This window comes from Coturnix japonica, chromosome 2 (genome assembly GCF_001577835.2).
Source record: "Coturnix japonica isolate 7356 chromosome 2, Coturnix japonica 2.1, whole genome shotgun sequence".
NCBI lineage: Eukaryota > Metazoa > Chordata > Aves > Galliformes > Phasianidae > Coturnix > Coturnix japonica.
Window position 1 is genome coordinate 47719098 of NC_029517.1, and position 13897 is coordinate 47732994.

General features: G+C 36.5%; 1 protein-coding gene across 3 annotated transcripts in view; it reads right to left on the bottom strand.

Annotated features, from left to right (window-relative positions):
• FHOD3 (formin homology 2 domain containing 3) overlaps positions 1-13897 on the bottom strand; it is a 354796-nt gene that overhangs the window by 111484 nt on the left and 229415 nt on the right. For all 3 annotated transcript variants that reach the window (XM_015854309.2, XM_015854311.2, XM_015854310.2), the window contains exons 7-8: positions 12486-12597; positions 5819-5913 (exon numbers count right to left, since the gene is read on the bottom strand). In XM_015854309.2, the coding sequence (XP_015709795.1) occupies positions 5819-5913; positions 12486-12597 (207 nt within the window). The remainder of the gene's footprint in view (positions 1-5818; positions 5914-12485; positions 12598-13897) is intronic.

The window sequence follows — 13897 nt, forward strand, 5'->3', positions numbered from 1 at the left end:
CAATGTTGTTATTTCATACAAAAAATATGGAAAATGTTGGTCTTTAAAATACACAGTTGGATTCTTCCTGGCTTCATTCAAGAACCAATTTGAAGAACAGAGAATGTTCAAGCATCAAACACGGGGATAAAAGCAAAGAGAGAAAAAAAAATGGTTTAGCTAAAACCAATGAAGCTGATTTCCTACTGATTCCTGTATCTTTGGCCTTAAGAAGAAAAAATTGAATACACAGCTGTGTGATGTCAGGACAGCAGGAAACATCCTGAACCATGAGCCTAACTGTCCTCAACACCTGCAGCAGAGATCATTCCCCCAAATCCACAAATTGTTTTATATTACAGAGGTATTGACTTCTTTCTTCCCTTTCAACTTTAGAAGTATTAGCTAAAAGCATGCTGACTTCTTAACTCCAATATGTTTAAAGTTGTACAAATTCCTGATTATGAAGTAAATTGATACCTGTGACACTGGAGCATTAGCACACTAGAAAACAAAGAATGCCAATAATAATAGTGATTGAAAACAAATTTTATGAACTCAGATCTTTATATGGCACCTTTTCTGTGTTCAAGAGACAAAGCGCTTCTACCACAGTTGTTTCTCATTTGGTGAATTCAGAAAACTTAGAAGAAATGGAAGGTGGTTTTCTGTAGTATACCACGTATTTTATGTATGCCACTGAAATGCGGGGATTGAATCAAGACACTCAACACTGCACTTTGGAGTGACACATGGGAAGAGGACATGGGTGTCAGACAATTGTTCAGAATGCAAGTGAACTTCATCCATCACAGTCCTGCAAACAACAAAGTCAACACAAAGCCCAACTATTTTGGTTAGCTATTGTTTTCTGCTTAGCTTGTGCTCATTTTTAACTTCTCCTTGTGTATGACACAGAAGAATGAGTCTCCCTTGACACAAGCAGGAACTGCTGAATATTGTGTGACCTTTGCGCAGAGTGGCACCTGCTATATTGCAAGAATCAGTCTATCCAGAGACATTTTGCAAAGTAAGGGAGAGACACACTGGAACCAACACAGATATCCTGCATTAGTGTTCTAAAGAGATACCCATGCTGAGATAGATAGGTTCCTCTCTCATAACAATATAATTCGCTAAGTAACTTATCTATAGTCCTAGTAGAGGTGAGAAAAAGGACGAGAAAGGGAGAAACCAGGGAATAATAACAAACAAGTACTCTCCTGAAAGAGTTTTGTTCTCTCCTCAATGGAACGGCATGGATTGTGCTGTGACAATATTGTTTTTCTGGAGCATATCTTTCACAAAGTTGCTTGGAGTAGCAGAAAGAAAAAGAGAACTGCTGCTCTGGACTATATCAAAAAGCTTTACATTCAGAAAAATCACACAGAATTACACGAATAATGAGAGCAATTGACAGCTAGCATACTCTACCCCTTTAAGCCTGTGAATGAGGCACTGGAAAATGTGCCAGGTTATTTGTTTGTTTTTGGCTTTAATAAATGCTACATCAACGTTTTCTTCTTCAGTCATAACAGAACTACTGATGTCTGATTATTACTGGTAAATTTAATAGTAAGAGGAATGCTTAGCACAAAACTCCAATGAAGTGTTAGGGTTATACGTTCAGGCTCTAATGAAAAAAAAAAAACAAACAAAAAACAACCAGTGCCAATCAAGGACAATATTGAAGCCTCAGTTTAAAACTCACTGAAGAAGAGGGAATTAAATTTTCCCAAACAGTACAGAAAATGGACAGCATGTATCTTCAATGCAGTTTTACTGTGAATATGGAAGTACTTTTCTCTAAAAGGATGTGTTCTCTTGCTTACAAAAGAAGTAGACAGCTACTATGCTCAACATATTTCAAGCACAGTATGATGTGATGTTTTACGTCCAAAAGAATGGACAGACCTTCTGCTTATATACTCATTAAAACACTGAGGTGCTTGAATACATGACTGTTTAATACTGGCTTGTGGTATTAGAAGAGTGGGTTCTCATTTTCTTGGTGGCTACATAAAGAAAACAGCAGCACAATCAGAAGACCAGAGGTCTTAAATTGGGCAGATTTTTCATGGTCTTTGCTGTTTCCCAAGTACGATGCTAAGTTCTTCAGTATCAGAATTTTCCAATATCAAAATACTTGTCCAAATCCCAAATATTTCCATCTGCCCTGGAGACAGAACCTTAAAAGAACTAAAATCCTACCAGAGAATTTAAATCGAGCCCCTTGGAGAAGTGTGTTTAAAACACATTCTTGGGTGTGCTTGCAGAATTTTGTTATTATTGCTAGCTTAGATGAAAACAGATATTTCAAATTTGAAACTCTCTAGAATCCTGGTCTACCAAGGAAGAACAAATATGGATATCAGGAATCATTCCTATGCCTCCACCCATTTCTAGTTTGAGAAAAAATCTTTGAATTAAGATTTTTAATTTGTTTGTAGTAGTCTTGTGCAAGTCGCTCTCAAGACCTTATGGGAACACTTGCACAACTTTGAGTTCTTCTCTCTCAAGCATCTGCTTTTTGTAATGATCAACTAAATAAAAACCAAAACCCTACCCTGGGAGCTTTGAGTTTGATATTTCTTCTTAACCATACATATAGTGAAGTGAAAACAATAGAAACAAAAGAGAGAAAGGGAAAAACTGATTAAGTTAAATAGGTAGTAAAGAAGGATTACAAGTGAAATATTTTCCAAGATGATAAATCCTACCAGATGAGATACAGAACTGGTAGTACTAAAATGATCATACGTTTGCATGACCTCAGTTATGCTTCTTCACAAAGACAAAAATTAGTGCTAACCTATTCCTAGCTTCAGACTGAAAGACTCTCTTTGTGATTTTTAAAATAGGTACCCCTGGTTGATACTAGGCATCAAAATTAATTAGTATGTTTTGCCATTTATGAAACAGTAACTGTATAAAGCACTGGTGCAGACAGAAAATAGACATCAGAAAGTTCAGCTCAATGTGTTTGGTGTGCATGTTTTGCATGGAAGTCCAAGTAAAATATAAGTACTGCTCTGGTTACTGAACATCCAACAGACTGGGTTTCAGTAAAGCACCCACATAGATAGATAGTATCTAAATCTTACATGCTATGGTGAAAATCATAGTAAATTTACATAGTAAGTAAACACACTTAAGGGCACTAGCCAAGTTTTCAGTCGCTTTGGGATGAGAAGAAGCGTCTCTCTTGCATTTGTTTTCCCAAGAACCACAACTTCTAAAACACATGCTGCTGCCAATGTTGGATGCAGGATGTAAGGACATCATTGTTACAGTGTGACAGCTATGATGTCCTTAAGGCAGGTCACTGAAAAAATATGCCAGCTGCTGCACTCACACCACAATGGCCCATGACAGTACTTTTTTAGCTGCAGCTGCTGGACCACTGGTGGGTGGCACACTAAGCTCCCAGTGGTTACTCTGGACTGGAAGCTGGTATTTAAATTCTAGTCTTACAATGGATCTGTTAAAAAGAAAAAAGACAACAAAACATCCAGTGCTTAATCTGATTATGCTAAAACATATTAATTTTTATGTAGTGAGTAATATGAAATCTTATCTACCAATCTTAAAAAAGGTATTGTCTATTATAGCAGCAAACTTAGCAATAAATAAAGTTAAAAGAAATATTAACAGTCATTTTACAACTCCATAATTACTGGTGTAATCACAGTAATAAAAAGGTTTTGTAGCAAAATTAAGAAGAACAAGAAGTCTGGAAGTAAATAGAGAAGTCAACTGAATTCAACACAATTCTCTTTCTACATTTATTGAGTAGGGGTTTTATAAATGTATGTATATATGTGCATGTGTCTCTAGAAGTAAATGTAAAGGGATTCTATCTGGACCCCATTAAAAGGTCTAATAAGTTGTTTTTTTGGAAACAACAAATAAAAATTAAAGTAGGGATTAGAAAAAGATCTTACAGACATACAGAAGATGACAGAGGTTTTACTGGAGCGGTACAGAACCTGAAGTGTACGTATTGTGATCAATCTCATTTTAGAAATTTATTAATGTCTAAATTTCCCATAATTAGGAGAAGTTTACTGAAATGTTAGCATAAGTAAATTGATTTTGCATCAACAAACTGAGAGGACTGAAGCAGTTATTCCATCAGTTTCTGAGGAGGAAGGAAAGCAGTCTGTAAATGTATATACATGGAAAAATAAAAAGGAGCAGAAGTATGTTTCCTTAAGACATACTCCCCATGAGGTTTCTGCCTGCACTCAAAATGTTGCCAGTTCCTCTACTGGAGAAGCTGAAAGCATCTGAGCCTTCTTTGTATTCTCTGTGGGGAAAAAGATTACAACTGTGTCATGTTGCTTGCTGTTTTCTCTATAATCATGAAAAAAATCCCATTAAAAACATCATAAAGCTTTCATGGGCCAGATCATAATTATAAGTGTGACATTGTGGGATTCCTCTGTTCCTTGATCTTCATAACTCCTTTGACTGTGAGATGCTCTTTCTTTTTGTTTGCTTGTAAAGAATTACCTCCTCCTAAAAATGGCTTTAAATGAAAAAATTGGACAAAAGAATCAACTATATCATGTGTAGAAAATAATTGCTCAAGTTAGACGCTAGCTAGAAACACACACACACACACAAAAAAAAAAAAAAATAGGGAAAATTATCTCAGAAAGAGGAATCAGGACACAACATAATGAGGCATATAACAGAAAAATTAAAAATGAGTTGCCTCAGTTTTAACAGCAGCTGAAGACATAAGCATAACAAGCAGGTGATGCCTTTCAGAAAAAGTACATCAATTCAGCAAGATGCTCTTTTAAGAGGATTTTTACTACTGTGTAAGCAGGTGCAAGAGTAGCTGTAAATAAAGACAGTGACAACAGAGATGTCATTAGGTCAGGTCTTCTCAGGCACCTTGAATGGACAATACTAAACATTAAGGAACCATCTCAATTTAAAAAAAAAACCTAAACCATAAAACAACCCACAACTCCAGCCATGCAGAACACAGAAAGCTGGCATCTCATTCTGTGATCTCTACTAACAAACTCTAGATCTTCTGATAAATATAACAAATAATAATAATATTCTGTTGCTCTCTGGCTTATTAATTACAGGACACAAAATTATCTTAATTCTCTCATACTATTCTGACTTTCTGTGTTCTTTTAATTTTTTGTGTACTTTTAATTTTAGTTACCCAAAGATTTGTTTAGAATTTGAGGACTAGATGCTAATTTTTAAGGGATTTACAGTAATAATTCTCTAACTTTTATGGGCCTTTCTACCTCCGCATAGTTCAAAAGTTTGATTTTACTGCAAAGCTACTATAAGGGGCACCAGAAAACATAAAGAAAGAAGAAAAAAAAAATCAAAGCATATTTATACTTCCTTTTCTAAAGTGGAAACACTCTTAAAAGCTCTCACACTTGTTTCATTTACTGTATTTGGTTCACAGTAAAAAAATAATTTAAATGATCTGGAACTGGAAAATTGTGCACAACACAAGCTTTTGTGAACACATGATCTTTTCACAACGTTCTTGCTTTCATTACTTCCCAGGTAATTTGTTGAGTTGTTTTGTTGGGCTCTGTTTTGCGCTGTAGTGCCAGCACTGGAGAAGAATCATGTCATAATATGTTTATGCACAGCAACTAGGAAAACAGCAATTCCACTCCTACCTACAGACTCAATAGGACTGCAACGTAAGTAATAAGACTGTATTGGTAACAGATGATCCTACAACTTCTCTGGGACAGTTATTTGATGTATATTCTCATAGACCATCATCACACAACAGAAAATACTGATATTATTACTATGAGTCACAGTTAGAAAGGAAACAAACCTTGTTAACCAAAGTCATTGCATAAACCAGTAGTTCAGTATCAACCCCATCTTTCTCCTCCAGGATCTCCATGATGTTGGACCAAGGCTTGGCTCCTACGTGTAAAGCAGAAAACATTGGTAAGGGTGACCAAAATAGAAAGCTGTGGCAGCAACATTTATCCAAGAGGCAGCACAAGTTGGAACGATGTGTCAAAGTGGAAGAATAATTGTATGATGTTATCTCCTGCTTTTTCTACAGTCATGGAGAACAGAATTAATACAATTGATAACAGCTGTGGTGCATCCTAAGGCAGACTCCTCTAAAATCTTACATGGACTTTTCCCAGAGGTACCACTGTATCTTCCTTAATGAAAGAAGTTTTGTTAGTGAACTTCTAAAAACTGTGTGGAAGGAATTTCACTATACCTATCATAAGTTCCCATAGGCTTAGATAAAACTATACACAAAAATCTATATGCTGCCCTTTCAGTGAGTTCGTTGCTTACATTCCAAGTGATATTACTGAGTTATACTGCATTAAGATAAGTCCTGTTAACAAAACAGTGTGAAAGGGAAAGACAAAAACTCAAGTGGCTTTACTAAGTTATTGTACCAAATAAGTCAAGCAGTAAATGCCAAGCAGATTCACGATAAAGTCCTGTGTGGAAAGTACCTTGTAAAACTATTCTATTTTAATTGGCTAAAAGGCAGATAGCAAAAAATTACTGAAGAAAAAAACACAGTTATTTCATCTAGTAAATAATGAAAGATCACAAACAAGTTCTTTTGTTTGGAGTGAAGTTAAATGTTAGGAAGAGAAATCAGAAAACTAGCTCTAACCCAGAGATGCTTTACTAGCTATACAAGCAAAACTGAAACAGTCTTTCAGTACAGAGAGAAATGCAGAGTATTCTAACAGATCACATCCCCCCAAATGTATAACAACAATAATTTGATTACATTCAGGCAGTAAAAAGGAACTGTTTCATCCCAGAGACCTGCTGCTGATTGATCAGTGACCTAGAGGTCAAATCACTGCGCTGCTCTCATAATAATCATAGCCAGCACTTATTTATGCTGGTATTGTGCATACATACAGATATGTCCTCCTTCACAGACATCAAATATCTACTAATCAAGCATCTTCATTTCAAAAACAATGACAGTGTAAAGAATTGTCTGTTAATGAATACACAGATAATAGTATTTCTCCTCTTCTTCCCACTCTTCTGAGACTTTATCTGATTTCACTACTGAATAATAAAGCAGAGCTTCTTTATCTAAAGCAAAATCAGAGGGGGAATTCACTCTCATCTCTCAGAAAGTATTTATGTGCATTACTGTACTAATTCTCATATACTGCTGCAATGAGAATACACTAGACATCTCTTAACCAGATTCTCTATATTACCAGACATTTTGTGCTGTACATGTTCAAAAGACATGTGGAACAAATTCACTCGGCTCACAAATGATATATGATCAGCAGGAATGATATCCTTACTACAAAAATGTCTTCCTGTGGTTTCTAGTGAGAAATAAAAATGGAAGAAAATAAGAAAGAGAAACAAAATGGGAATACTATCCAAGTCTGACCTATAACAATGTTATTTGGACAAAAGTCAGTTGCCAACAATTTGAAAAATTAATTACTTAATCCACACTGTATTTATTATTCAGTGAGAGTTTGTCCAGGGTAATATACTGTTGTTCTGCAGACAAATTTTATTCATAGTGGAACAAATCCTATTCTATTTCCTACAGACAGCATCTTGGCATGTCTGTGTACTTCTCCATTACTGTTAACAGAATACTTTCAGGTTTGCCTTGCTGTTTCCATGCAAGGATGAGAAAGCTTTTTTCTACCCATGCTGCTTTTCTGTTTCTGATCATGATCTGAAAAAAATTTGCTAGTAAGGAAGACCAGTAAGAGTTCATCCATCCTTTGAATACTTTAATTATAATGCCTTATAATTTAATTATAAAACCTTAATTTCTAGCCTTAAATTTGAAATCCTTTTGAACTGAAATTCAATTTATTTCCCAGCTGATATCAATAACAGGTTGTACAACAACTGACAGAGCTACTCCAGTTTGTACCAAATTAAACATAAGGCTGTCAATTACTATGGGGGTGAGGCAGTTCTGGCCTGAAAGCTTCACCACAGATTTACTGCACCACTATACTTGGGTTAATATTCTTTGCTTCTTACACTCATCGGAGTCCATGGTTTCCAAACTATGATCCTGATAACATGAGATATGGGCAGATCTACAGAAAGTGTCTTCTTTCATCCACTCACATGCCCAGAAGTTTGGATTTCCAAATATGTAGTTCCTGAAGGGTCACTACTTAAATGTGACATTGTAGCCTCAAGTACACATGAAAAAAAGTAACTTCCAAGACAATGTATTTTTTTGTGATAAGATGATTCACTGAAAAAAAACGGTTTACCTTCAAAGAAAGGCTATGTAAAAAACACCCTGGAAAAACATGCTCTAAAAAACTGATTATTTTTCTAAGGTCATGGGTTGCTGGAGTAAGATAATGAGGCTCATAAAAGATATATGGAAAACGTGATGAGTATCTTCTCTTTTTCTTTAGAAAGATATATGTATTGTGTAGAATATTATGATTATTATAAATGTACAATATATATGTGATTGTAGATAGGAACCTTCAAGAAAATTAGCACAGGGCTAAGAACTACAACTTAACATTATCCATGTAATGATCAGAATGTAAAAAATTATAGAAAACTTGGTGAACAAATGCTGTCTACTCCTGATAACATTCTTCTTTTCTTCCACTTGCTTGGAGATGACATCCATAACAAACTATTCTGCCACCTTTCTAGGTACAGAAGTAAGGTAGACTGGGCGGTAGTTTCCCAGCTCCTCCTTCCTGAACTTTTTGAAGACTGGACTGACATGGCTCTTCTCGAGTCATAAAATCATAGAATCATAGAATCACAGAATTGCTCAGGTTGGAAGAGATCTTAAAGATCACTGAGTCCAATCACAACCTAACCATACTACCCTAACAACACTCTGCTAAATCATGTCCTTGAGCACTACATCCAAACAGTTTTTAGATGCATTCAGAGATGGCGACTCATCCTCCTCCCTGGGGAGCCTATTCCAGTGCTTAGGCATCCCTCCCATTCTCCATAGCCTTTCAAAGTTGATAGAGAATAGTTTGGCAGTCACTTCTGGCAGCTCTCACTCAGCATTTGTGGGTGTATCTTGTCATGGCCCAAGGATTTGTGTGTGTTGAATTGGCCTAAATGTTCTCTGATCAGATCCCCTGATCAAGGGAAACTCTTCCTTTCCCTCTTATCTCCAGGGTCTGAGATTTCTAAGGAGTCATATGAGCAGTAAAGACTGAAGCAAAGAAGGCATTCAGTTAACTGCCTTCTCAGTGTCCTCCTTTACCAGGGAACCCACTTCATTTAGCAGTGGGCCCATGTTTTCCTTAGTCTTCCTTTCACTACAGACATACCAAGTTGTACCCCTCAAAAAAGTAAATGCACATAACATTTATAGGTTATTGAGTTTATTTTTAAAAATAGAAATAGAATTTTTGCATGCCAATTGTAAAAAAATGCTTACTTTCCAGCCTTTTGCTTGACCACTTGATATTGGTGGTAAGTGGACAGTTTCATTAGATAATTTTAGAGGTTGTTTCCAATCTTAACAGTTCTGTAATTCTATGATTTGATGTTGATCTAAAAGCATGATGGTGTAGCATCCAAGCTCTTCTTATGAGAGCAGACTGTGATGTTCACATAAGGTTACAATGCCCAAGCAGGTCTTGTGGTGTAATTGATAGAACAGATTAAACAGGCTCACTAAAGTAAAACTGTAAAGCTTGAGTTTTGCATGTGTTCTCCTGCCTTCTGCTGGGTAAAATGAAAATTGCTTGATAGTGTTTTCTGAGTTTCTTTCTGGTATCTGCTTTTATTGTGGCTACTCTGTCAGGAAGACTGAAGCCTCAACCATCATGCTACCACAGCATTCTGACCTTTCAGAGATGGTCCATCAACACATTGGTAACAGTGGGGCTGTAATAATTAGCATGTATTAAATGAATAAAGTACATTGAACAAAGTTGTTCATTGTTTTAAGTCTCGGTCTTTTCTCAGTATCACCTTAAAATGTTTTTTTCATTTGAGTTGCCAAAAAAAGGAAAAAAAAAAGAAAGAAACTAAAAAAAAGATTAGCTTAATGCTGTCATTCATGCCTTTCATAAACTTCTGTCATTACTACTACACAGGATGTAAACATAATGTATAAAGCACGGAAAACTTCACATCAGGCAGGAACTGTACAGGAGGACTACCAACATACAGACTGACTGTCTAGATGCCATAGGCTGGAAAGACCTCAACATCTTTTACTGCTGTCTATTTAAGTATGTGTTAACATGGCCTGCTGTCTTAGCTACGGGATAGGTACTGGCTATTTGTGTATGAACTAGAAAGAAAAGTAGAGAACTGATAATGCAGGTCATTTACAAATAATTCAACAAGTGGTCAGGTAGCAGAAATGTAATTCACAAACAATGCTACAGAATCCAGTTCAGGATTCTGGACCTTAATCTCTGTACAAATAAAAGCTTGCGATAAAACAGCTCCAGACAGCAAGCACATTGCAATGCCAGCTTCATTTTCCAGAACCCATACAGTTCTGTTGTTCCTAAACTTAAAAGAGATCAAATTTCATTGTGGCTACAAAATGAGAAAAAGTTGAGGGGAGGAATCTGGATGGAAATATAACAAAAAGCTATGTCCCATATGATGAGGACCATGCTGTTACTCACTAATAGTCTGTTTGTACCTGAGAGTAAATCAGGCACTTCCATGGATCTTTGTACTTCAGGTTGCATATGGATGTATTCTTGCATAGAAACCACAGATGGGATCACTTTGAAACAAGACTGAGTTATTATGGGGTTCTTTATGTTAATCATGTGTGGTACACATGCTGAGGAATTATGTCATATCTCATCACCTTGTATGTACATGAAATACTGGAATTTTTTCAAAGCAGTGGTAAACTTAATTATATATGCCTGCAGGATTTATGACAATGTTTTAAGAAAAGGCACATCACTTTTCTTCCATTTTACTTCTACTCCATTAAATCAGTCATCAAAGGCAGGTACTCTTCAGTTATAAGACATTGATTTATAAATTAAATTTAAAACACAGAACTCCCACAGCTTAAAGTAGAGGGCTATTCCACTGATGACCTAAAAAAAACCCCAAACTAAATATAGAAGAAAAAAATCCCTTTTCTAGCTTTCCCAAAAAGCCTTTCCTCACACTCCTAATATCAGCCATTGAACTGTATGCATGACTTCATTCATGTTTTAGGTCAATTCCGAACTTTTCCTACTCTGGGGCATGGAAACATTTTCCTATATTGTTCTACAAATACAGAAAGGACTACATAACACATGGTAGCTTGTTCAGGGTCCTACTTTCTATTTCCTTAATGAGGTTTACTTGCATGCAAACAGATGGTAGTTTCAACATGTTGAGTATACGAGGGAGTTTAGAGAGCAGAGGAAATACTACAAATGGCTGTAAAAATAAATAACAGGAGTCACAATTGCATGAATATTGTAATTACCTTTCTGCTTATGTAATTGTGAGGTTTATTAGTTTAATTCAAAACTGAAAGCCAACCTGAAGAGTAAACCATTTAAAGTGTAACACTGATTCTTAACAACCCCTGCCTATTCCTCTACCATTGGAAACAATTTGGGGTTTGTTTTTATTCTCTTTTCAACATAATTTATAGTAAAAAACAAAATCTGGCTACTTTCTCCTATTCTGCCCGCCCCCCTCTTCCCCTTCTTCCCCAACCCCCAACTTTTTTCTTCACTTTTACCATATCAAGTTGCTCAAACAAGTTCAGCATGGAGGCAGCATGCACCTCAGAGAGGATGTTGCTTTAAAACCTCCATGTGTTTGAGACCACAACAATGGCTCTCCCAACCTCAAAAACTCTCCTTGAGGCAAAAGAATGTTTTGCATCAAGACTGAGTGCCCTGAGAGCTTAGCAATAGCTTTGTGGGAAGAATAAGAAAAAAACATTTTTGTTCTATTTATTTGTAAGAAATACAGTGTGCATATTCAAGTATTTCTCATGAGCCTGAAGGGTAACAGATTTCATAGCATAATATCTGCTCAAGGGCTTTATTTTAATGTAACAACAGATGGTTTTGCTTTTACTATAAAGCCTGTACTATTACTGACCTCGTCTTTGTCTTCAAAGGGATTACACCGATTAGATATCATTTTCTCTTCTAAAGCAAACTGCTTCTTCTCAGAAGGAAGTGCAAAGATGGTCTGGCCCAGAGGAGCCTCCAAGGTCAGGATATGCAGTGGGGCTTACACTGCCTGCGGGTGCAGGGAAGGGGAAGCAATGACTACGGTGTACTGGAAGCAGCGTGGTTCTTCAGCTTTTCCCTCCTCACTTTTCCATTATAATTAATTCCTCAAAACAATCTTAAACTATATGACTATTTAAAATCTACTTCAAATTCAGAAATCAAGTGAATAGCACATAAGGCAGGCATCACAACTGCAACTCTGCAATCACTGATATCAATGACAAAATGCCACGCGATCCCAGTGGTGCTGGATTTTTGCACCCCGCAAATAAGGGTACTCACCTCTCTTTTCATCAACTGTAGATACTGCCTGGATTAAAAGTGGTGCATTGGATTCAGTGTACTCCACAAACACCAGCAGCAGCTTCAGTGCTGTTTTTACCACCAGGCGGAACTGAAAAAAAGAACACAACTTGTCATTCAGCAAACCACAGCATTTCCAGATGTGCTACATGGCACTGAGAAAGACACAAGCAGAGCAATCCAGATCTGATAGTAATACATAGGCAGAAGAGATTAAGCTGTGCCAGGACTAAATACATGATAGGTAGCCATTTGGCTGATAATTTCATTCACTTGGCAGTAGTCTTCCAGCGAAGCCCCAGTAGTCAACGGATCCCACAGAAGCTTGACACTGACACACATAATAAAAGATTGAACATCCCACCTACACATGCACATATGGCTACCCCCAACATCTCTGTCCAAAGATTAATGTACATGTAACCTAGTCAACTAAAAATAAACATGTTGCTGTTTCTCAGCATGTTTATTCCTGCGTGAAAGAATGATATTCTCCTCGTGGATTCTTTTTCTTTTTCATGCCATATTTAAAGGATAAATTACTACATAAAACAATATCCACTACTTATACAACTCAGAAGAAAGTGTCTTCAGCCTCAGACCATTCCTCCCTGTCACAGAATGTATTATTTACTTGAACTGAGCACTCTTAGAGTACGGTTTCAAACTTAATTTGTACATTTCCTACTAGAAACCAACAGCCAAGCTCTATAGGTTTCTTTACATATCTCAAGTTTCCAGAGAGTACATGTTACTATTATGCAGTTTTAGAACTGCTGAGTAAGAATTTTCAGGTACGTGCATGGCATGATCAGGAATGTGAAAAAAATACACTTAGGGGAGTTCTCAAAAACAAACCAAAAAAAAAAAAAAACCAACAAAAAAGAGGACTTCTTAATAGACAGGGCTTTTCATGCCCAGTTGAGATCAATATTACCAAGAGAAATGATTCTCAGTCACATGTGCTATATTCTCAATGTACATCATGGATTTAAAAACAAACTAAAAATGATACATCGTTGGTCTTAGAAACACAATTCCCAACCTACTGTGATGGAAAGAATAGGTAACTAAATTTATAGCATTTCTTTGCTATATTACATTGCAACAATTCTATCTAATGGGTTGGGAGAGCTTTAATGATATCATTATGCTAATGTGGTCTTTACTGTCCTTTGCCACCAACAGATACACAAGCAGTCATGTACGGATAAGCAACTCTACAGGAAATCCCCATTTTTGTCTCATTATGTTAGGCTGGTAGGATGCCTCAAACAGAACCAACTGGTCATTAAAATGCCTCACCCACAAGGGAAGGAAAAACAATTATCCTGCTTCTTTGCTAACTGTTTCAGGGATGTATATATAAAGCTTCTAGCAGTATTAGATCA